Source organism: Helobdella robusta, assembly GCF_000326865.2.
Source record: "Helobdella robusta unplaced genomic scaffold HELROscaffold_2, whole genome shotgun sequence".
Classification (NCBI taxonomy): Eukaryota; Metazoa; Annelida; class Clitellata; order Rhynchobdellida; family Glossiphoniidae; genus Helobdella; species Helobdella robusta.
The window spans coordinates 7,384,394-7,410,922 of NW_008704083.1; the positions used below are offsets into that span (position 1 = coordinate 7,384,394).

The 26,529-nt window shown below is 32.7% G+C and overlaps 1 protein-coding gene across 1 annotated transcript; it reads right to left on the bottom strand.

Annotated features, from left to right (window-relative positions):
• Positions 1–5,050: 5,050 nt before the first annotated feature.
• HELRODRAFT_160645 (hypothetical protein) lies at positions 5,051–15,092 on the bottom strand (the record flags this gene model as incomplete). The annotated part of the gene is made up of 10 exons (XM_009017594.1): positions 5,051–5,126; positions 5,634–6,993; positions 7,150–7,291; positions 7,424–7,521; positions 7,807–7,950; positions 9,571–9,651; positions 10,396–10,460; positions 12,214–12,469; positions 12,600–12,708; positions 15,000–15,092. The coding sequence occupies 10 exons, from the start codon at positions 15,090–15,092 to the stop codon at positions 5,051–5,053; spliced, it is 2,424 nt and encodes an 807-aa protein (XP_009015842.1).
• Between the last annotated feature and the right edge of the window lie 11,437 nt (positions 15,093–26,529).

A 26,529-nucleotide genomic window follows, 5' to 3' on the forward strand; every position in this document is an offset into this window, starting at 1 on the left:
ACCGTCAAACTCAAACAAACCTCTGCACGAAAGAAAACAAAAAATAAAACCGAGTGATGAAAGAAAAGTGTGTGTACGTGTGCACCTGTGTGCGTGCGTGCGTGCATGTGTATTGGTGTGTGGATTAGTGATGAGTGTTGGGGCGAGTTAAGAGCGAACACTGTTTTTCTGTTTGTCCATGCCGTCATTCAATATTTATATATTCTTTAAACACTTTGAATGAATGAATGAATGAATGAACGAACGAACGAACGAATGAATGAATGAACGAACGAACGAACGAATGAATGAATGAATGAATGAATGAATGAATGAATGAATGAATGAATGAATGAATGAATGAGTGAATGAATGAATGAATGAATGAATGAATGAACGAACGAACGAATGAATGAATGAATAAATAAATTACAGTATAAATTAAGAAATAAGTGAATGAATGAATAAATGAATCAGATATATGTTTATTATCATTTATATATTTTTAGCCAAGTACCTATCCATCTTTAATTTTTAAAATATCCGATAATAAATATATTTTGGTTTGAAATTTTGAGGCATTTTATTATGCGCACAACTTTTAGTTTTTATTAATACATAAATCAATCATTCAATTAATACATATAAACAAACAAATATTTCAAAATATATATTTTAAAATTGTAAATACATTTTGAATTATTAATATTTATAAGTGGCTTCCCTTTAAAATTTTATTTTTATAAAAGAATTTCCTATAAAAAATCTATATCTATATTTTCTAGACAACTATTTCAAATCAACTTTTTTTAATTTTAAATGCTGTTGAGTGTAGACCTTTAAAAATATAGAGGTTAATTTATTTTTCTCTTTATATAATTAATTTTTTAAATATAAAAATGAATTTAATGTATATTTCAATTTTCTTATCATTTCATTCGTTTTGCCATATTTCTCAATCAATAAATTATTCTTTATTCCTCACTAGTCGTTTACAATCTTTAAAATTATGAAAAGTTAGAAATATACAAAAAAATTTCACGTCTGAATACAATTTTTATTAAAAATCTATATCCGTCTTTGAATTTTTTTTATGTTTAAATCGATTCGTTCAACTAAAGGACCTTAGCATCATCCTACCTTCTATTTACTAATCTATCAGCAATAGTTAGATTAGAAATTTTTATAAACTTTATTTCAATACTTCCTATATAGGTAGCCATTAAAAAAAGATATAATATTTTTTAATTAATTCTTGAGAACAATACTCTATTTTTATTCTTGTAAATTACCTTGACAAACAATTCCAACAAATGTCGGTTTTTTATGTTTTTTATTTTCCAACTATATATATTTGTAAACTATAATTTGAATTTTTTCTGACGAACCAGAAGTTTCATTAATGTTAAATGTTAGTGTTTTTCATATTTATTCTGATAAATGATAATTAAATTTCAATTTTTTCTCTGTAAAAAAATAAAAGCATAGTCGAATACGTTTTTTATTTTAAATTTTAAAATCACTAATTAAGGAAGATTTCTCGTTTCAATTTTATTTTTTTAAAAAACATTTACAGCATGTTGTTGATTAGTTACATGTAATTATGAAAAAAGTGAATGTCATTGTTAATATATTTTCGTTTAACATCATCATGGCGACGTCATCAAAATTATCATTATAACTCTTTCATCACTTTTCCACCATTAACTATCAATCACCCTTACCTGCAGCTTTCCACCATCATAGTTAATCTTCAACGCTTCCAAACGCACACATTTCAGCATTCCCAGAATCTCTAAATTCCAATCTTTAACAATGAATAGCATCGTTGAAACCAATTCGAAATCAATATCATTAATTTGTGGTTTGTAAGTAGTCACAGCGTTATTTTTATATTGGTACAAATACAATGCAGTTTAAATAATACAAATATGAATTCAATTAAATATTTAATCACAATTTTTTATTCTTATCAACTATTTGTACATGGTTCACGTCATAGATGATGATAGCAGAGAAGTAATTTAAGATCAACAACGTCATGAGAACATAATGAAGTCGATCCATCTTGTCAATCAGTAGACAAAACCATCAACCAAACGTAACAACAAACAAATTAGCATTTAAACAATCTCACGCCGCTTCAACATGATTCAAAATAAAAGTTTTCGATAAAATTACAAAACAAGGAAAAAAATTATATATAATTTTTTTTTGAAAACTTGAATCCCAGTGAAAAATTGAAATAAAATATAAAATGTTGAGTATTTCTGCCGAATGTAACTTCTTACATATGTCACTTTGATTGAACATCATTTTGAAACAATGCAACCAAGTAACTGATGACTACGATCATGAAAATGCCAGTAACAGTAGGTATCATCGCATGGGCGGGTGCATCGTTTCTGTCATTGTTGTGGTGAACTGCTTTGTTTTAAATGGAGCCTTGTTAAAAAGTGTTTCGTTATACGCAAAACTGAATAAATAAAGTCTGAAGCCTGGCATTTTATGATACAAACAAACAGACAAACAAATAAACAATCAGCAAACAAATATACAGACAGACAGATAGACAAACAAAAGAACAAACACACACACACACACAACACACAAACAGTGAAAAACATTAGAGACATCAAACAGACAAATTTCTCATATAACACAATCTCTCATCATAGGATATGTATGCTGTTCAGGATTATTTCTGTTTAAATAATTGAAATTAAAAATTAACAAAAAATTATGTCATTAAATTGCGGGTATTTTGTTAGTACACGCACATGAAAAGTTTTTAATCATAATCGACGTGAAAATTATAACTTGGTTTTTATAAATCGGTTGAAAATTTAATAAATAAAAAATTAATTCTTTATAAAATAAATAAATCAATAAAATTTAATTAAAGATTTGATAACACATAGATAAATTTATTCGAATGTTACAAATAATATAACTGTAACATTGTTAGTGGTTCTGCGTATGTCAGAGCTGCAATATTAAAGACTAATAAAAAAAAATATTATCCGTAAATAACTTCTTAACGTTCAAGTTTAACGTTATGCTGATTTGGTGTTATAAGAGTCAGTTATTTAGGAAGTTTTCTAAGCATTTAAATACATATTAATTATGCGATTTTAAATTAAATGTAATTTAATTAATAATAATATGTTTAATGCAATTAAAAATTTAAATAAAAATTATGTTCTGAAAATCACAGTTTAAATTGCTTACAAATAATTTTCCAAAAATTCAACATGTGCGTATTGACCGCATTTAAAAAACTATTTAGAAATAAAATCATAATAAAAAAAATTAAAAAATTATTGCTAAACCATAAAAGAATTAATTATTTCATTAATAATTAAACGTAACTTTTTGAAGAATCATCACCTAGATTATTATCATAAACTTATAATTACTACATATTCATCTTAATTAAAAACCAAACATACAACAAAACATCAAATAGCTATGGTACACCTCATACTAATAAGTCAATGACAGTTGAGAAAGCAATTGCCCGCCCATATTTATCAATATATTGTTAACAAAGAAAGCTCCGTGCCTAAATGTTTCCTTATTAAAATTTACACATAAATACATTGCGAGTAGTGTTAAAACATGCACGTGTACAAAGAAATTCTACAGATGAAGCCTTACGCGGCGAGCAAGAAACGGGCTAGCGACACTTAATACATTGCCAGTAGTGTTAAAACATGCACGTGTACAAAGAAATTCTACAGATGAAGCCTTACGCGGCGAGCAAGAAACGGGCTAGCGAGACCGCGACATACATGATCTGACCATCTGCGTAATAGGTACATTAAAACATTTAGCGTTAAATTACTTTCATAATTAACGCAACAACATGACATGGTTTTGTTGAAATGGATAAAAAAAATGAATTGTTCATTTTTTTTCATTCATCTATCGGTTTAACGGCAAGATCGGTTAACAAAATAGAAACATCTTTGAGTCTTTACAATGGTTCTTCTTTGGTTATGATCAATACAATACATCTTACTTCATATATACATTACATACATATATAATATATATATATATATACATAATATATATATATATAATATATTTTTATATATATATATATATATACATATGAACAGTTTTTATGAAATTCACCGATATTTTAGCTTTAATTAATTTACAGTTTAAATTATTAATGTTACTTATTAGATGTCTATGTTGAAAATTTAAATTAGCAGAAAACCATCGTTATTATTCATATCTTACTAATCATACATATATTACCATATAAATTATATTCGCGACTATGTACATATACTTATGCTATATTCTTGTAATATATTCTTAAATAATAAATAAAAATCCGTAAAAATAAACTTGTAATTTAATGATATTAACTATTGCTGTGTAAAAAGACATGCCAACAGATAGATATATACATGATATAATTATGTTTATGTGTGTATGTATGTGTGTGTATTTATTTATTGTATATATCTATGTATGTATGTATTTGTATATATGTGTTTTTGTGCGTGTCTGTGTGTGTATGTATGTTCTCTTTTCTGTCTAACATGCAGTTTATACATGGGTAACACTTCATAATGAAAAAAGTTTATTCAATAGCCGAAAATAAAAACTTTTTGGTAAAAGTTCATACGTATAAGTCTCCATTGGTGAAACAAATGAAAATAAATCTGAAACAAAAAACAACCCGGGTGATACTGTTATGTTGAGTTGATAAACCTGTGTTTGTGTTCATTCTGTTTTTTTATGTGTATGTATATTTCTACGTAGATGTATGTCTGTTTATATGTTATGTTTGTATGTGTATATGTGTACGTTGGTTTGTTTTTTCGTGTGTATGTGTATGTTTGTTCTTATATTTCGTATGTATGTATATAAGTTTTAATGTTGGATGTATGTTTGTAATTGAACTGTTTGCATGTTCATTTTGCAAGAAATAAATACTCGATACAAAATTGCATAATATAAAAAAAATTTTCCATAAAAATTTAAAGGACTTTTAATTTACAATAATTTTTAAAGATTCAAATCGCAACATAATTTTTGTAAGCATTTTTTACGAGACATTCAAACCCAACGGAGAAAGTTCGTCACTGAGAAGATGCTTGGATAACTGAACGTGTGCTGTGTGACTGTGTGGTGTTGTGCGGGCGTGAAACTAGGTTGTCGTTTTTCTGGCTGTGAATAAAATCTCAGATTAACGCAAATGTTATTTGTAGGGAAACATTTAATACATTGTACATACATATTTAATATTTACAGAATCTTATGTACATGATATTATGATAATGTAATAACTTTGCAAAGTCAACTTATTGCCTCTGTACATTATTACCAAGTAAATGTGTTTACGCATACGCGCTAATGTGAAAATTATAAATAAATTTTTGTCATTAACTGACAAAATAATTTGTGAATTTTTATTTTGTATAATAACGTTTTAAGAACGACACCCAAAGATAAATGAATAATTCTCTAAATCGAAGGGAAAGCGAAGCGATGAAAAACTTAAAAGACATGTGAAATAATGATGATAATTTGTTATTGGGTTAACGTGGTATATTTTATTGACGTGATTATTGCATTGCTGTAGTTGTTGTTGTCGAAAATGCTGATGGTTGTGATTTGATTGCAGTGACCTGGTGTCTGATGGGTTTTTGACTGTTGGGTTGAGTTGGCAGTACAAATGATAGGTTGGAAGAAGTTGCTGGTTAGAGATGTGCGTGTGAGTTGTTTCGCTGTTATCAATGTCTGCTGTTATTTTCCTGCTGTTCAGAGAATTATTTTCATTTTTCACATTAACAATGTCAATTCTATTGACAGACTCATTAACGATTGCATTGATGTTGGATTCATATTTGTGACAGTATTGAAGATCGATGTTGTTGTTGTCCCTTCTGTTGTCGGTGGTGGCATGGGTGGTGTTGCGGTTACTTCCATTGAAACTTCCAAATTGGTTGAATTTGTGGTTGCGGCTACTAACCTTGGTGTCAGCTAATAAACTGTTGTCATATTGTTGTCGAGCGTGCAATCTTTCTATAAAAAGAGGCTTCCAAATTTTGCAAAGTATTTTCAACAAAACTTTCTTACTGATATGATATTTAAAACGTTTTTTTTGCTCTTCTGTTGACATAAATGTTGAGAATTTTGTAATGTTTGAAATGATAATGTCGAACAAATACGACGGACTTGTTAATGATATCGCCAGGTGAACAACGATGAAGTGTAACCACCATGACAATGACATAGATGACGACGACGACGATGACGACAATGCTGAAGAGTGTTTTAGAGTGTTGCCATCAATAATTGCAACACGTCCATGCTTGTTGGTCTGCTGAGCAACTTTGTTGAAGTGTTTGTAGATAGAAGTTGGTTTCTGATGGTGTGGTTGCTGGTGCATGTTAGTCACTCGCCTCCACAAGTGCAATTGTGTCGTCGTTGTTGTTGGCGTTGTTGTGACTGTTGGGTTGTACGACCTCAATACACCTTTTTTAGGGTTTTGCCAAAGATCTGGATTTAGTGGGTCTTCTTGGTGCGTGTCGAATCTGTGGTTGTTAGTATATTTGGTGGAATGCTTGTTGTTGTTGCTGTTTGTGTTTAGATGCTTGTTCCTGTTTGGTTTGTTGTTGCTGTGGTCTGTTCCTCTTTTCTTGCCACCGGGTGTCATTCCACTGTCTTCATCATCGTTGTCGTCGTCGTCATCGTACTCATCGTCCTTATCATTGTATTCGTCATCGTCGTCGTAGTCGTCATCATCGTTGCCGCCTGGGATGACAAAGTTTTTCTTGATGTTCGTGTCTTCAAAGGATGAACTGACGTCCAGAAGATGTTTGTGAGATGTCGTCGTTGTCGTAACCACAGTATCGAAACGTCTGGTTGATATGAGATTTTGTTGCTGGTTGAGTTGGCTGTTGTTAGTTGGAAATTTTCGCCTCGAGTGGTTGTTTGACTGTTGGTGCGGTCGATGAACTGAAAGTTTGTTGTTGTTGTTCGTTGCTGTTTGTGATGATGGCAACGATGGTGCGTGTTGTTTGACAACACACGAACCTGAGGTGTTGTTTGGTGGGTGAGAATTAAAATATTTTGTTACATTTATGTTTTTTTTTGTATTAGTAAAAATGGAAATTAATTAAAAGAAAATAGACTAAATACTTTGTTTATTAATTTGATAAATGGTGTTGTGGTGAGCGTTATTATTTATAGAACCATCTCTGTTATTGTTGTTGTTGATTTTGTTGTATATGCAGTTGGGATCGTAGCCAAACATTTCTATGTTGTTCTCCCGCCTGAAACTCTGGCGAATTAAAATGAAAAATAACCATAAGATTTTATCAACTTGTTAACTTCTACATAGTATATTGTGATAAGCTTATAGTTATTTTGAGTAAATTATTGTTAAATTCAAAAAAAATGACCACCAACTAACGTAGCAACTGATGACCCCTGTTCTGTTATGTCTGACCATTACGTAATGAGACACGGTCAGTTTGTTGGACCAGGTGGCAAGACATTCCAAGTTATCATCTGTGCGTGTGCGTGTGTGTTTGTTTGTGTGTATGTGCTTGTGTGTGTATGTCTGTGCTTGTGTGTGTGTCTGTGTGCGTCTAGTTAGGATATGCACAATAAGAACATTGAAATGAATTTAACAAGTTTATGATGAAAACCATCCAAAGACATCACTAAAACAAGCTATAATAGCCAGATCGACAACAAAAATTATACAACGATTATAATAATAATAAGAGTAACAATAATAATAATAATAATTTATATAAATATATAATTAATAACGGAAGAAAAATAGCCGACCCCTTCTATCAGTGGAGCAACTTGGTTCGATGAGTATGGTGGATTCCTGGTTGCAACCAACGTTCAACCTGTACATGCAGGTTCCGACCGGTGCCGTGTGATGGTTGCCTGGTAGAGGACAACTCACTTTTCCAGATGTTGTGGCTGGTGGAGAAAGAAAATGATGAAGATGGCGAAGATGGTTCGTGAAGATGATGGAGATGGTGAAGATGGTGGGTGAATGATTTTTAAATAAAACAAACACAATGGAAAAGAGGAAAGGACACGAGTAATTTGATGACTAAACAGAAACTATTTGTTTGAATGAAAATATGTGAAAATTGCGGACAGAAAATAAAAAACGCAAACAAAAACTTAACGACGACAAAATGTTGATGTTTTTGTTGAAATTTCTGGTATAATTCTGACAAAGAAAACCACAGTAATAACATTACTCGCGGTTTTATCATGATTATACTAAAAATTACTATAATTATTGGTATTGGAAAGATGCTTGTTGAATTGTCGGCAGGATGTCTGATGATGTTTGAAATGGAGATGCTGCTATTGAATCAAGGTTCAATTCAGACGTTCTTTATAGGCTGGTATGAGATGCAGCTGATGCAAATGGAAAATAATAGAACAACTAAAATATATTTTGCTGTGATGGAGATGTAATGATGTGGAAATTGAATGAAAAAATTTATTTAGAATGTCTATTTTGAGAAATATATAATTATCATAAAAATAGTAATACCTGTTTTTATTTTAATTTGCCTATGTTCACATTTCAATTTTATTCAAAAAAGCGTGAAGTAGAGCTTTATAGCATTTAGTATGTGACAAGAAACCTGGGTATTCGACTGAAGGTGCAAGAAACGTGTGACGAAGTCAACGTTTGCTACAGTTCATGACCAGAATGATACAATAAAATAACTTCAAATTACGTGGAATTCTATTTTAATCTGATATCCATGTGTTTTATAATGCTCTCGTGTTTGCTTGTTTGTTTGCCTGTTTCTGTTTGTTTGCAGCTTTTTGCCGTCGGTTGTTCTTTCGTTTGTTTTGGTTGTTGTTGATTAACAATTATGAATGTATGCGGGGGAAACAGTCTCAACGAGATTAATTGCTTCTCTTTTTTTCTCTCTCTCTTCTCTCTCTCTCTCTCTTCTCTCTCTTTCTCTTAAACCACAACTTTTTTTTACATTTTCTTTATTTTTTTTCTCGGTTACGACAAATCAATACCTTTTTACAGCGCTTTTTACAGCGTGTTGGTAAATTTTAGAAATATAGCTTCGACCTGTTGGTATTATTCACGAGAGAAGTCATTTTAATTTTATTATTTTACACATTTATTGTATTTAATAAAAGTTCAAAATTTAGAAGTGCTTTTTATTTTAAAACTCGTAAGTTCTGCTGTGGTGAACGGTTGCCGGTATATCAGCTTCTGTGTAATGGTTAGTGAATATGCACATGTTTTGTACATTAATTAACTCCATCCTAACTAGGCTAATTCAATTAATTTAATTCGTTTGAAAGATTGACATTTAATGTAGTTGCAATACCAAAAATAATTTGATTTAATTGAACGACAGACTGGCGTATTGACTGAATTAAAAGTGAGTCTAATCAATATTTATTCAATTTGCTAGATATGGATATAAAATCAATTTACAATTTTCAAATTTATACCAATTGAAATTTCAAAATTTAATTTTTAAAATACATCTGATTGAAACCCACAAAGATAATGTTGGTGACGCGTGTATGTGGACTCCTGCTGACATTTCCTGTTCACTTCATTGACATTCACCTGGTCGTTGTCATCTTCGTCGTCCTCTTCATCATTTCCACCATAAATGTAACCTAAATGTTGTGTTTGAAATTCAAAAACTGTCATCAAGAAAAAACTTTAAATTTAGTCTCCAAAAAAATTGAGCTTGTTATGAGAACCAGCTTCAAACGTTTCCCGAGTTTCAAAACATGTTCAAGAAATTGTTCACAAGACACTGAAAATTAATATCTACTAAATAGTTTCCTTTGATGACCACTTAGAAGTAAAAAAAAATACTTTCAAGTTTTAATACGCGAATTGTGTAGTGATTTTTTTAATTAAAAATGTTACACCGAAACATTTAATCAACTTACTTTCAAACAATAAACCGTAATTTTTCAAATTCTTACATTTAAATCAATATTAAAATTGTTTAATTGTTTAAGGATAAATAATTATTGTCTACAAATTTGACGACTTCCTACAAAATAGATAAACTACGCCAGAAAACATCCCTTGTTAGAAAAATAGTATAGCAGCTGCATTCTGGAAAAGGTACAAACATGAGTTGTACTTCAACATTTTAATTTTTCTCTCAATATATTTCATAAGTCTAAATTCGTTGATTAAGCGAAATAGCTTTGTTCTACACAACTTTATCCTTAAAACTTGATTAGCATAAAAAAGTTTGTTTAGAATTCATTAAACTTTGAGAACAGTTTCTTGTTCAAATTAATTAAACCAAAAAATGATCAAGCAAAAAATTTATTGAATAAAATGAAAACAAATTAAAACTTATTAGAAACAAAATTATTGAGATACGAGCAACGAAAAACCTTGGGAGACAGTCATGATATTGTAAGAGGTTGTCCTTATTTGAAGGCATGTGCTCCGTGATACGCTGTTAAAAATTTAAATGCACATTATTTGCTTATCTTAACAAAAATATTTGTAATAAAATATGATTTATGATGTTTTATATATATATTACTCTTATATTTCAAATTCAAATAGGGATTTGTTCTTGAGCTTAAATTGGTGCATTTGATATAGTAAAACTTTTCTGACTCTCAAATTACAACGAGTCATCTGCTTCTATCATAGATTCTAGGCAAATTATTTTTTTGTATCGTCGTTGTTGTCGTTGAATCATTTGAAATTATTTTAATCTACATCATCTGGCGGTGATAGATGGCTGACTGATTGGATGGTTGATTGGATGGTTGGTTGGATGGTTGGTTGGATGGTTGGTTGATTGTATGGTTGATTGTTGGTTGGTTAGATGGTTGGATGATTGATTGAATAATTAAACGACTGGCTGATTGATTGATTGATCTGACAAAAATAACAATGGTAAATGACAAACCAACAACGAAAAACATAAAAATAAGCAACTAAAACAACAAAAAACAGTAGAACAACTACACAATAACGGCAACAGTTTCAGATTTTTCTTAAAAACCGTCCTTCATGGCAAAAAATTTTCTTTGAACTTTAGCTTTCATTAATTTTTTGCTTAAGATTAATTTATTTTTCAGCAATAGCATTAATGAAATTAACTTTCAACCATATCAACAACATATTTATGAATTTACAAAATAATAAAAAAACACAAATAATATAATGCAGTTAAATGGGAAAACAGTAGAAAAGGCTAAGCAAGAGAACAAACGTGTGCCAGTTTAGTATTAATATCAATATTTAAAGTAGTAGTAACGACAATAATATTAACAACAATACGATACGATGCTAGTAATTGGAGTGGTAATAATAATAAAAATAGAAACAAAGTAGTAATTTTAGTATGAGAAGAAGTTGTAGTGGTAGTTGTAGGCATGTAGTTATTGATCATTGGGTGAGGATGTTGTTAACTGTTCACACTGTCTCCTGCACAATCAGCTATCAATCTTTATTTTTGTGGTTGGTAGCTGTGTGGCTGCTACTGTTGTTTGTTTGTTTGTTGTTGCTGTTGTTGTTGCGGGGTTTATTGTTGTTACTATTGGTGCTGTCTATTTACTTATTTTTTCTTGTTTTCTTGTATTTATTAAATGATTTGTTAATATCTGCTAACTGTAATTTTAAACGCTGTTAATGTAATGTAAGCGTTCAGTAGTAACTAAAGATTGAGTGAAAAATTGAAAGTCTGATTGTTTATATATATTGTGTCTGTTCTTAACTAATATATTTCCATTTGTGTCTCAAGTTTAGCAAGTGCAATATTTTCATCAGTGCGTGAAATAAATTTTTTTTAAACCTTTTCATTGACAATTATGACAAAACTAAATTTAAATTGCAAAAACTTTGAGCAAACCTTGAAATTAAAAACTTAAAGTTCTTAAAGATTCATTCTATCCCTGAATAACATATATATATATATATATATATATATATATATATATATATATATATATATATATATATATATATATATATTTTGTAAAACATTTTTTCTTTTCATCTTACGAAATCCTATCATAATGACTATTCCATTGTAAGGTCTTGTTTAATTAATATTTGTTTCTCAAAACCTTTGAACTTCTGAACACAGTAGAAAGGGATAGGTGAACCTTATTTACCTTAAACTGAAAAACTAGTATTTATCATACCGATGTTAAAATGCCAATTTCAAATATTGAATAAAAACCAAGACTGACCAGTTGTGAATAGTGAGGACATGGTATATGAGGATTCGTTCGTTGGCCTCATTTGTGAAATTTGATAAAATGCTCCTACACTTGTGTACAGCGTGTACGTCGTCTTTTGGTTGGCTAGGTCGGCGATGACGTTCTACCAAACTGTTCTCCGATTCGTTAGCTAATATTTTGAACCGGCCAGCCATATCTCGCCATGTTGTATTCTTTATCCAATTAGGAAAATGGCAACGGTTGGATTTGTTTAGCGAAAGATCAGCTGAAAATTTTTAAAAGACGTTTTATATTCAATAACTTTATGTTAGTTCAGTCAAGCTAGAATGCAAAAAGTTTTCAAAATTTTCTCAAAAAGTCATTTAACGATCACAAGACCCTAGACTTCAACCTACCTTTGACGAACTTCATGAGGAAGGGACCATCCACGGCACTCTTGAGACCTCGGCAGGTTGCGTCGACACTCATAGACAGCGTCACGTCATTACCATGGTGCTGGTATTTCTATTCGGTGGAATGAAAGATTTGTGCGTGCGTGTGTGCGCGTGTGTGTGCATGTGTGCGTGTTTGCGAATGCATCAATCGATTCATGTCTGTCAGTGATTGCGAATGAATGAAACCTTTTATTACTATTATTGCAATCTGAAATTACTTTCGCGAAAGTTGTACATTTGTAAATTTCATCTGCAGTTTGAGTCATGTAAAGAGTTGACGTTTAAATATTGCGTACATTTTATTATAACAAAGCATTTGATTGAATAATAAAAATTATAAATATGAATGTGCATGTAGGGTGTATGAAGGCATGGGAAATGCATGTGAATGCATGTGAATGTATGTGAATGTATGTGAGAGTATGTGAATGTATGTGAGAGTATGTGAATGTATGTGAGAGTATGTGAATGTATGTGAGAGTATGTGAATGTATGTGAATGCATGTGAATGTATATGAATGTATGTGAATTTATATGAATGTATGTGAATGTAATTGATTGAGTTTATGAGCGGGTCCTATGAAGCATGAAGTTATCGTTGAAACTTTTGATGAATGTTCATTTTATGCATGGCCCTTGGTCCTTGTTATCTCTGCTGTTGTTGTTGTTGTTGCTTTTGTTGTTGTCGTTGATGTTGTGGTTGTCGTTGATGTTTTGTCTGTTATGGTCACCAGTGTTGTTGTTTTAGCTTTTTTCCGCTATTATTAAACTGATTGCTGCTGTTTTCCTATTGCATCATTTGTTTTTGTTGTTGTTGGGTCAGAGTTTTTGGTGTTGTTTCATTCCTTTCACATTTTAGATTAGTTGTAATGAAATTCAGTGTAAAGAGTTTGTTTCTGGCAGTATATTTGATCGTTTGCTCCGGTTGAAATAATTGTTCATGTTCAAGTTGGCTTACACAAGTTGATGTTAGATTAAAATTCAATGTTTTAGTTGTATTGTCTGTAAGGCTTCCAAGTTATAAAATTTTGTAACATTTGTTATCAAACTTGGGTCATCTTGAGGCATTGTGCAAAGATTCGCCTTTGTTGGTAACACTGTTAATACTTATTCATGCCCAAGTTCTGTTTATGTGGATGTTGTTGTTAATCTGATATTCGTGTTGTTGTTGCTTACATCGTACACTTTACACTGTGTCGTATGGACAACTGCACCACTTCACACACACACACACACACACACACACACACACACACACACACATACACACACACACACACACACAGAGAGAGAAGGAAACACTCACACAAGCTCACACACAGAGATAAACACACATACATTATTTCGTTATGATAGGGATGACAACGATTTATGGCGAATGTTGATGATGTTGGTGTGCCGATGTTCATTGAACATTCTTGATGACATTTTCGAGCTGCCGCATATTTGTAGTAGTAGCTGCAGCTGCAGCAGTAGTAATCGTGGCAACAGCAGTAATAGTAATCGTAGCAGCAGCAGCAGTAGTACTATAGTAGTAGTAGTAGTAGTAGTAGTAGTAGTAGTAGTAGTAGTAGTAGTAGTAGTAGTAGTAGTAGTAGTAGTAGTAGTAGTAGTAGTAGTAGTAGTAGTAGAAGTAGAAGTAGAAGTAGTAGTAGTAGTTGTTGTTGTTTTGATAGGCGTTGTTGTTTTTTTTTTTATAAATATTAATAACGCAAAAAAGAAGCAATAAAATCAATATAGTAAGTATAAGTGCACGCAGCATTTTGGAACACCAGCATTAGTTTTGGGGTTTTAAGTTCACATTTAATTGTAATCGTATTACAGTGTAACTGAAATCAAAATGTATATTACTATGTAAATAACATTAAGCATAAAAGAGTGTTAAACTTGTTCACTTTGTTATATTTCTCTTAAGTACTTTAACTTTATTTTCAAAATCATTTAAATTCTTGAAAGAGCTCAACGTGAATGTATGAACAACCGCTCCTTCACTTGACCCGTCAACTCATTCATTGATTGATTGGTTGCTTGTTCGATTGATTAATTGTCTGATTGATTGATTGTTTGATTGATCAAATATTTGTTTTTTTTCTCGTTGAAAAATGCTGCTAACGATTTTAAATCCCATGTGAATTTTTACACGAACAAGTTGATTAAAATAAATAAATAAGATGAAAAATAATAAGAAATAAAAAGTTTATTCAAAGGCAAGCCAGTAATAAAGCCTATAATCCTTAAAAGTTACTTTAAGATCAATATAATAATTTGAATGGTGAATTTTATAATGAGTGAAGTGAACACTGAATAAGTATAAAGTTGATGTGAAGTTGAAAAAAATCTGCCAAATGAAAGCCTACGAACCAGACATCGATATGTTTCGTCGTCGTCAACATCCAGCAATCTTACGTACAGGTAGTTCTCCGAAGCTTCCTTCCACAGTGCCAGACACTCCATCTCAACAGCTATGTAAGCATTTTGCAAAAAAAATTATTCGAAATATTTCAATCATAATTTAAAGTGACTTTCATCTATACCTTATAAAACTTTATCATTTTGCTTTATTTTGTAAATCGGAAACATTTTTTTTACAAAAAATTCGTCAAAGTTAAAATGCCAAAATTTTATTTAGGTCATTAATAAGTTAAGAAACAATGAAAAATTGTTACAATAAGAATCATGCATATTCAAAACACGAAACACATACAGACGACCACATTATCAAAAGTCGTTATTTCATTCTTCATGCGGTCATTCATTAATTCAATGTCTATTTCATTGTTCATCCATTCTTTTATTCATCACTATTTATCCATTAATTATATGGTTCATTCATTCAACGATAATTAAATTGACTTGAATTTTTTTGGCAAAACACAAATGGTAAGTCTACGTCTTCAAGAAGACAAATTAGACTGCAATTTTTTTTAACTATTCATATTTGTATTTGATATTTCCGATCAACTCAATAAATCTTCAGAACCATGAACTTTTCCATTCATTAAATAATTTCAGATCATTCAACTCTGATAATTTCATTGCCACTTCGAGTTCAATCATTCCATTCAAAAATACATGCGTGTCAGTAAATGTTAAAACCCTAAAATCTGTACTACACTCACTCACATCTGATTCTGATAGAAGATTTACGGTGTATGATGTATGAATGTATGTGTGTGTGTGTGTTTGTTTGTGAATATATAGGTATCTATACATGTAGCATGTATGTATGTATTTATGCATGTATGCATGTATCAGACAGGTGCAGTAGAGAATTGCCAACTGTAGAGTCCCAGCGCGTACGTCAACCTTGAACAGTCACAGTGGAGATGTTTGACACATCACACAATTTTGTTTTTAGAAGCACACCTACACATTTGCACATGCACACATACATAGATGAATGATTACTTGTTTTCTCCCATTTATGATTTTAAATTTATAAGTCTATTTTTGCCTACTATTTCAAAAAAAGATTTTAATCATTCGAATTGAACACTCGTGCACATAATTAACTTTTGTGATTACTATCTATTTACTTGTTAATTTGTATTTAAAAATTATTAAAAAAAATTGCCAAATCTATAGGAGCTTAAAATGAAGGATGTACACACACACAGGTGGGCACTAGCAAAAAAGTACAAAAAAAACTTGAAAGCGTACACTGACACATACACGCAAAAAACAAAAACACACAGACAAACACACACACACAGACAAACACACACACAGACAAACACATACGCAGACAAACACACACCGACAAACAGACTCACAAACAGACTCAGACACATAGAGATAGAAACACGTGAGCCAAACAAAAGACAACAACTGCGGTTTCATCGTGCGTTGCGAACTGAACAGACTCAATATGTGAATAATTAATAACTCAAATTCATTCCCCTGTGCAGGCAGTGATGCATTTTAGCAATATTTCAGTGGACTCATAGGAAATATAAATAAGTTGCTCAACAATGCTGGCCTTTTATCTGGCGTAAGTGGTCGATTCACTCTGCTCCTACTACTACTGCTGCTGCTGCTACTACTGCTGCTCATGTTAACGCGGTCGTCTTTTATGCGTGTATTTGTATCTGTATATGTGTATTTGTATATGTGTGTGTGTGTGTAAATATTAATGTTTTAATTTGTGTCGGTATTGTTTTTTTTGTACAAGTGAATATACATTTCTTTCTTGTAAGTTTGTTTATATAGAGTTAAGCGTATAGATCTACACGTACACACACATATATACGCACGCACACGTGTGGTTATTTAACTGTGATATAAGCATGCTATTTAAGTGTAGTCAACTAATAAAATTTTTTTTTTATTATAGATTACATATAAATGTATGTGTGAAAGCGGAGGATGTATTATTTTTAAACTTTGGTACTTGTATTTGTGTTGTGTTCTTTGAATGAAATATGTGTGAGATTACCAATGTTCATGTGTCTGGCTTAAAATAAGTATTCACGCACGTACATGATGTGGTGAGCCTGTGTTAAGATTGCAACGTTTAAGCCGCAACTATAAATTATGTGCGTGCAAATGTTGGTGCGTGTGCGTGCAAATGTTTGTTCCTGGAAGAGTGAACATCCAGATGAAACATTTTAGATGCCCTATATAAAATAATTATGAAAGGTTGAATGGCGGTTGCGCAATTTATTAATGAACGCTATTTAATGCAATTTCATGTCACAAAACATGAAATTAGAAAAAAGTTTACTGGCGTGTTTTCTTTTATTATCAGGCCATCTTCCCATTTGTACTTGCAACGCAGTATCATCTCGTTTCATGGGGAGGGAAATTTTGTTCTTTCCACATCCAAATGTTTGTTTGACAGGAATCGCGTTAAATTTTTTGATGGGTAGAGTAACGCTTTTAAATGCGTCGACCTTAATGCGATCATGTTCATTGCAATATTATGTCATGTGATTTAACGTCAAGATGTCAAATACGGTGTCGTGTAATCTAATTGATTGGAATGATGACGCGCTGATGTCATGATGCTTTCTGTAATGGGATCACATCACTGAACCTCTGCAGGCATCTCTGCGGTCCATCAAGGTATGTGAAATTACATTGTGACGTAACATCACGCCCATTTAGACTTGCACGTTACAAAAAACCCCAAACTCAAATCCCATATTTTATTTCACATTTCGACTTGCGTTAAATAACATCAGTTTCCAACGCACTGCCTAATGACATCACAATTTATTGAATTAATGTAATTTCAGTTCACGGTTCAACATCCCACACAACAACAAGAAGCAGGAGTGAAATAACGACACAACAAACTGTATCGATAAAACACATGTCATCAATACACCATTATATGTGAACATTTGTATAACTCATTATGCAGGGACACACGCTAAACAAAGCTTATTGCACTAGCGAAAACCCTCACATTATATCAAGTAACACACCAGCACACATCATCCCATTACATTACATTACATCTTATTCTTTCACAGCCCATTACATCACCTAGCATGGCATGACATAACATTACATTACATTATCACTTAACATCATATCGCACAACGTAACATTGTATATTCACACCATACCACACGAATGACATCATTAAACTCAATTTATTTCTTTCTAACCCATCACATTGTATAGCACCATATCACATCATATAACATCACATTGCATCATCATTTGGCACTAGTTTACGTAGAACAACACCTCATTACATCATCACATTACATCACATTAAAAAAAAGCCCAACCAACTCCTTCACAACAAACCATCAAAACCAGCCACATCGCATCGAATCACATCAGCCTGAAATGTTCTGCCGACTTCAATGCACGAATTAACTTCATTTTTTGTTTCATTAAAAAACATGTAGGTGTCATGATGAACAGGCAGTACTGGCGCGAATGATGATTATAGCTTGCACGTTTGCACGTACGCGTTCGTCAGTGTATATATCTATGTAGTGTACAATACATACGTATATGTATACAACTATGTATGTTTGTGCATATGTTCAGTAAATATTTTAAAAAAATAGACGGCTGAGAGGTTTTCTATTTAAATTAGATTAATGTTGAATAATTCATCTAGTTGAAAAATTAAATAATTTTTATTCTAACAATGTTTTAGTTATTTAAAAATCTTTTTTTTATAAATAAATAATGAGCGAAATGGTGGAGAAACAAGTTTAATTAGCACAATTCTTGTCATCTCTATGGTTCCTATTGACGAATACTTCAAAGAGTGTCTGAGATCCTGAGATAGATAGCAGCCAGCATGAACAGACTGCACATGAAAAAGAAGTTGATGTTTCGAAGATTAGCCTTCGACCAACAACAATCTGTCAACCATCTTTTGTTGAATGTCAGATAGTATGAGATGAGATGATAGTTCTTCTTTTTAATTAAATTAGGAATATTAGTATTTTTAATTTTCTTTTTCAGATAATTAAAAAACTTTTTAAACTATTATTTTATACTGAGAAACATTAATCAAAATTTTTTGTTTACATTTTGATTTTGAAATGTTAAACAAAGATGTTATATATAGTTTTTTGGTTTTTTTAGTAATTTAATATGAAAATGTATTAATTTCGTAATTGGAAAATCGTAGGTGCACGAACAAAACGAACGAACGCTCTCATGTATTTAGTTAGATCTTCAATGCCACTGTTTCATATTCTTTCAACATAATTACTCATCTCTATGTCGGTAATTAATCAATCGAAAAATGTAAATATAAATTTTAATGAGTAAAAAATCAACTGAAAATCTGAAGATCAGGTTTTAATCACATCAATCAATAGAAACACATCAAATCACACGATAACCAACTTATCACTATGACATCTCTATGACGTCATCATGATATCACCATGATGTCATCCTGACATTGCAGATACAACACAGAGCACGACAGACGTCATTACATAACTTATCTCATTCTAGGCAGGATCATTAGACTTCTTTATTAAATCAGCACATCACGTCTCCACATGCTCAAATGATGTCGCATCACTTATTTATTTTTGTTTATTTTTATTCGTTCATTTTTTCTCGTAATCATCACTATCATCATCATCACATCATTCCTTCATCGTCGCCATCTCTCACTCACACCAACACGAAACACACAGACACATGCATGCATAGACATACATACCAGCCCGCGAACACACACTAGCACACATACTCACGCACACAAACACACACTAGCACACATACTCACGCACACAAACACACACTAGCACACATACTCACGCACACAAACACACACTAGCACACATATTCACGCACACAAACAGACACTAGCACACATACTCACGCACACAAACAGACACTAGCACACATACTCACGTACACAAACACACACTAGCACACATACTTTCACGCATACGAATACACACGCACACATATCAGCACAAACTTCCAACTACCGCCTAGCGACGTCCTGGTCATTAAATCAAATTTCTCATCCGCCTTTCTTTCCTTCATCCGCTCTCAAGTGCATGAATACAACGACACGTAGCACAGCCCATAAAATGTATTCATCCGCCGCTAAACGTAAACAAAAGCTGGAGGAACTACTTTTAGTTATTTTTAAATGTTTATTCATGCTTTGATCGTGTAGGGTTGGGGAAACGCCAAATGAATTTATTTGCTTTCATCCTATTTCAAACACTTATCCTATTTCACTTCCAAACACTTCCATTTCAAAATTTCTTACATCATTGGTGTTTCAATCAAATTTCACAAAATTGCTTATAAGCAGTTGCAGTGTTTACCAGTTTAACAGCCACAGTGGAAGAGCATGTTAGAGAAAAAATAGTTACACCACATGAATTTGCATGGATAGAAGCTGTCACAACAACGCACCTATCACAGATGTTACAACCACATTACAAAGACTTTCATTTTTTCATAATTGCGCTATCGAAATAAATTCAAGAAAAAAGATCAACAGAGGAGCCAAGAAAGTGAACGTACAAACAAACAGCGGGTCTGACCTCACAGGCACGACAATAAATCAACCCGACTACAAAATTTGTTTACCAATTCTAAGCATGTACACATAGACAAATAAATAAATAAACACAGAAACACTAGCGTATTCGTACGCACACATACACAAACATCTCACGCAGCGCAAATGCGTGCTGTATTGCAAAGAGCCGCAAATACAAACAGATGGAAAGAAAGAATGCACAAACATGACAAGATTCGAGAAAGTTTATTAAATTTGAGAAAGAAACAGTTGCATCGTGTAACTCTATCAGAATCACGAATATCATTTGCACATCAATTTTTCAATCAACTTGAAATTTGGGCAAAATAATTAAGATTAAAATATACAGCAGCACAGACATCAGTAGAGACAGCAGTACAGACAGCATTACAGACAGCATTACAGACAGCAGTACAGACAGCAGTACAGACAGCAGCACAGACAGCAGCAGTACATCCACCCCTTATTTTTTCTCTCAACGACACATCACTTTAATGCAATACATTAAGAGTCAAAGTGGTGCAGCACGAAGGTCCAACACAATGCAGCCCGTCACAGCACAACACAAGACAGCATCCCTCCTGTCCACTGCACACGTGCCCGCCACATGACGTATCGTGTCGGACAATTGCCCCGGGAATTTTTGAACGGGGTCAGTTGTATGCGCCGTGCAATTGAATGCATCTGAAAGCATTTCCATGATTAATGATAGCGTAATAGCCAAGAGTAAGAATGGAATAAGACGAAGAGGAAAGAAGAGATGAAAATGAAAAGAAAAATAGAAAAATAAACTTTTAAGCGAGCAAAATAGAAATTGAAGAAAAAAAATGAAAGAAGAATGATTGAAGGAATATTTTGTCCTGTTTGAACGATAGATAAATTAGATAAGTCGGATATCTCTGAATGTATGACAATCAGCCACGCTCGATTCACCGTCACCAACGTTATCATTGACATCATTATTGCTCTTCTAATCATTGTCACCATGACTGACTATATCATACTTTGTTACTAGTTCCTAAATTCCTATTACAATCGTCAGGTCACCAGTGTTTTGTTGAGACCGTTCTTACTACATTTCATTAACAAAACCACAACCAGCACATTTAAAACATTGTTCCAGAAAAAATTTATCAAATGTGAAAACCATTTGAACATCTTGAGAGTAAAAAATTAGAATTGATAACTCTAAGAATGTTGACAAAAAAATTGACTGATTATGTTGAAAAATTTCTGTACAAAATTTAATATGTAAAATTACCGGTTTTTGCATACTTAAAATGTAAAAAGTATATTTAATTTATCATTATTTAAAAGTATTATTAATAATCAGTATCGGAGCTAGACAAATTTAACGGGCGGGGGGCGAAATTTTAACAGAGGAAGCCAAGATTTGTGGCCTTAAATACCCTGGCCACCATTTTTGGGCCGGCCGCCAAATAGATCCGACACTGTTAATAATCTTAGATACACTATAACTAAGTAGAATCATTTGGGTTTTTAAGCGGTTCGACTAGAATTTAAAAAAAAATTGTGCTCTGTTCAGCCCTATAACATTTATTCTTCGTGAAATTTTTGCTGATAATATAATATCGTCTCGTTGCATTTCGTTACACATTGAATTATTGATATTGCATGAATTCTCTGCAGACCAGCAGTCTGACTGACATGAAATAAGTACGAGGAAATGAATAGCACCGGCTCTTTATTGAATCAATTTCTGTACTGCGTCTCTCGGCATGAGGTTCATGTTAACTTAATGCATCATTTTGCGTTTAGAAGGCAGATTTTTTTCATGATATTGCATATGCAATGCGTGTATGTAAGTGTGTGTGGAGTCACGTGTTTGTGTGTGTAAGTGAGTGTGTGTCTGTGTGTATGTGTAAGTGTGTGTGGTGTCACGTGTATGTGTGTGTGTGTGCACCATATGAATTACTAAAAATAAGAGCGAACACGAGTTTAATGTAACTGTTTGCTATTTATTCTATCCATGCAAAACAACTGTTTTAAGAGCAAACTGAACGCAAAATCATCTTGAAATTATCATAACGATGAGAAATAAAACACCACACCAAACATCACATGATCGCAAAAACATTATCGCTCAATCACCTGAGCAACAACTATAATAATAAGACAACACCAAAACGTCATCGTCAAAACATCATTGCCACAGCATCACGACCAAAACTTCATCGCTACAAGATCACGACCACAACTTCATCTATACAAACATGCCATCATCATTCCATGCCTCGAATCGCAAGATTGTTTACGATTCTCTTCCTAAGTTGATCCTACATTCATCCCTCCTAATCAATCAAGCAATCCATCCATCCTGCCTCATTGATTCGCAGGGATTAAGACCAGTCAATTATGATTATGATGGAAGTTGATGCACTTCCTGCTTGCTTTCTTTTCCAGCTTTATAAATATATCAAGGCTCTCGCTTATATTATTAACATGTTTTGAATATTATCCACAACTAAATAACGAACGAATCATAATTAATACATAAGCCTTAAAACACGTATGTCACACACACAAACACACACACACACACAAACACTCACACACAATATGCACACGTGCGGAAAACCACACACACATACAAACACACAGATACACGCACTTCTCAAATATTTTCTATTTATTCAACATTTGTGACTTAAAAAGATATACACCAAAATGTTGGCTTATGCATACAGAAATGGCACATCCACAAACATATGCATGCATGTATATGCAATCATTTACAATCATTTACATATTTATTTTTACATGAACACAACAAACACACAAACGCTTAAACGCAAACACCCAGCAGAACAAGTAAAAAAAGGAGTAACAGCACCAGAGCAGCTGGAAGGACAAGAAGCAGCAGCAGTAGCAGCAGGAATATTGTAGAGAAGATGCATACACACGAAGGCATTATATAAGCTTCGAGTTGAGAAATTAGACAGCATAAAATTGTTTTCTCGGTCGAGGTGGCCAACGAAGTGTAGCGAATCGTGTCATCATTATCAGAACTGCCCTGCCAAAATATCTTGTACTCTTCATAATTTAATCGCTCACATGACTATGCCTGACGTCTTCTGCTCACGTTTCAATGTCTCTTCTTGTGCATTTCGCGGGGTTCATGTTCAGATGATGGCAGAGTGAGATTGATAGCAATTATGTTTGTACCTCATAGGTCTTACGATGTCGGTGTTCACTTTTCCGTTCAATTTTTTGTTTTCAATGATAATTTTTATTTGCCAATATTTAAAAATGTAGTGAAAATTAAAATCAGAACACAAACAGAGCATGAATATTAAACGAGGTAGATTCAATGTTTTATCGAACAATGCCTTATGGAAGAATTAAATACAACAAAAATTACAAAACGGACCTAACGAATTTTACAAATATGCATCGGGAGTTAAAATAAATATCGAGAAAATTTACTTCACATCAATAATAAATTATTAGGTCACTTTAAAAAAAGCAGCTCATCAAAGGAGAGATCCATCAATGAGTACAAAAGAGGAAACGACCTGTCAATCACATCACAAGCTCCGCCCACGTCATGCTCCGCCAAACATTCAAATTAATCCATTTTTGAACAGCGAAAAAAAAATTTTTTCACGTCTGAGTAAAAAAATGATGTATTGATTGACCGGTGTGTAAGTTTGTGTACGTGTGCATGTGCGGTGTGTAAGCGTTAATGTGCGCGCCTGTGTGTGTCGGGTGTGTACGTGTGCATGTACGTGCGTGCGTGTTTGTGATGTGTGTATGTCTAATGCAGTCAGTGTGTTCGGACAAGGCGAAGCTGGGTTAAAAGAGCAAGGGATTTGAGTGACTACTTACGTTTATGATTATTACTACAAAATATTTTATACTTCTAATTAACGAGTTTATTAAAACATAACAAAGAACAAACACACTGTATAATAACTTAAGATCAACAACTGAAATCCACCAAGTAACAATATCGAACTGCTAACCTTTACCATTGAAGTCAGCCTCGCCACGACAATGTCTGAACTTCAGTTTGTAGCGGCTGTTGTTGCTGCAAGGAACAGCCGAGGAGAGGTACCTGCCACAGAAGCCGTTGCCCGAGTCGTCATAGTCGAAGTGGTAGTACTCACTGAGTGGGCAGGTTATTGTTCTGGATGGATCTGGCGGTTGCAAAGTTTGCATCAGCGATTCAAATAAAATTCAGATGGGACTGAATTGAATGATTTCTGATTATGATGATAATCAAATTCAAATGATAAAGATGATAATCAAATTTAATTGTCTGTTAGGATAATGACGACGATCGTGATGAGGATGATGATGATGATGTTCACGATAACGTTGATGATGACGATGAGGTGGAAAAAGAGAAATAGAGATGACGATGATGACGATGATGATAACAGTGGTGATGGTAAGTTACGATAGAAATGATGATTGTGCAAATGATAGTGCTAATGCTGATGATGTTTGTGAAGAATCGTAATGATGAAATACTGACGCAAAGATTAATTTTTCATTTAAAAGTTTAATTAAGTAATGCGTTTCAAATTGAAATGCATTAATTACTCACTCGTAAACTCGCGTTACTTATCACTCACTATCACTCACTATCTCTATCGCCATTTAATATCATCGTCATCATCATTTTTATAGTTTTTAGTATTTCTATCATTACAATATTTTGATATCATTTCTATCATTATCATAATCAACAAGATCACTTTTATCATCATCATCATCACCATCATCATCATCATCATCATCATCATGTTCATTATCATCACCATCGCAATCGTCTTCTTCATCATCATAGTCGTCATCATCATTCATCATCGTCATTATCATCATTTCGTTTTCTTATTATTGATATTGAGGTTTCGACTTATAGAATAATGTTTTTCTGAGTGTTTAATCAGTTGAAATTTTTTTTCGGAACTGAAAAGAATGTAAAAGTTGTAATTAGCGAAAATGGAAATCTAAGATGTGCTGTTCCTATAGTATATCAATAATAATACCAATGAAACTACAAAAACAAATGCTTTCAATCATTGTCGGGGTAATCTGACATTTCATTAAAGTTATAAGCATTTATTTTCACCAAAATTATTATTTTAAATAAATATAACATAATATTTTAAATTAATATAACGTAGAGTAGCAGTGATATTAATCATAATAATCTAGCCGTTGTGCAATAGCGAGCACGTTGACAATAATTTGCAGATAAATATTTTTTAGTGCCATCTACAGACTGAGATCTCAACGAGTGTGTGAGGCGTTAAGCAGTTTTAAAAGTACCGTCCCTACAAGAATAAACACATAAACACAGACATAAAGTAGGCATTAAACACAATTATATGTACACTATAAAAATACAAAAAACATGAAATACAAAAAAAAAGCCTTCCAACAAACAACAATGCCTAAGTACACACATATCAAACAAACAGTACCACACACAACATATTAAGGAAACACGTTAGAGCAACGAACATCATCAAAGCACCATGAAGGAAAAAGAAAAAATCCGGAATAAGCCGAATTTTCAATTAAGAAAATGCGCGCTATAAAATCCGACAGACTATACTGTTCTGCGCAATATTTGGCGGGATTTATCGATCGATTCATTTCCTCGAAGGTGTCAATGGATGGTTATTATAAAAACATAACTCAAGCGGCGCAACCCACAAAACTCGTTTGCTGATTGCGCAATAAAGTGGCCGCTTATAATGGTATTATCGTCGAGTAGAACATAACATGCTGACTGGTTGGAGGATGTAAGTGACGTCATGACAGTCCCATTCCTGCTAATTATCCTGGTGTAAGTGACGTCATGACAATCCCATTCCTGCTAATTATCCTGGTCGACCCGGGTTCATCGTGAATCTGACG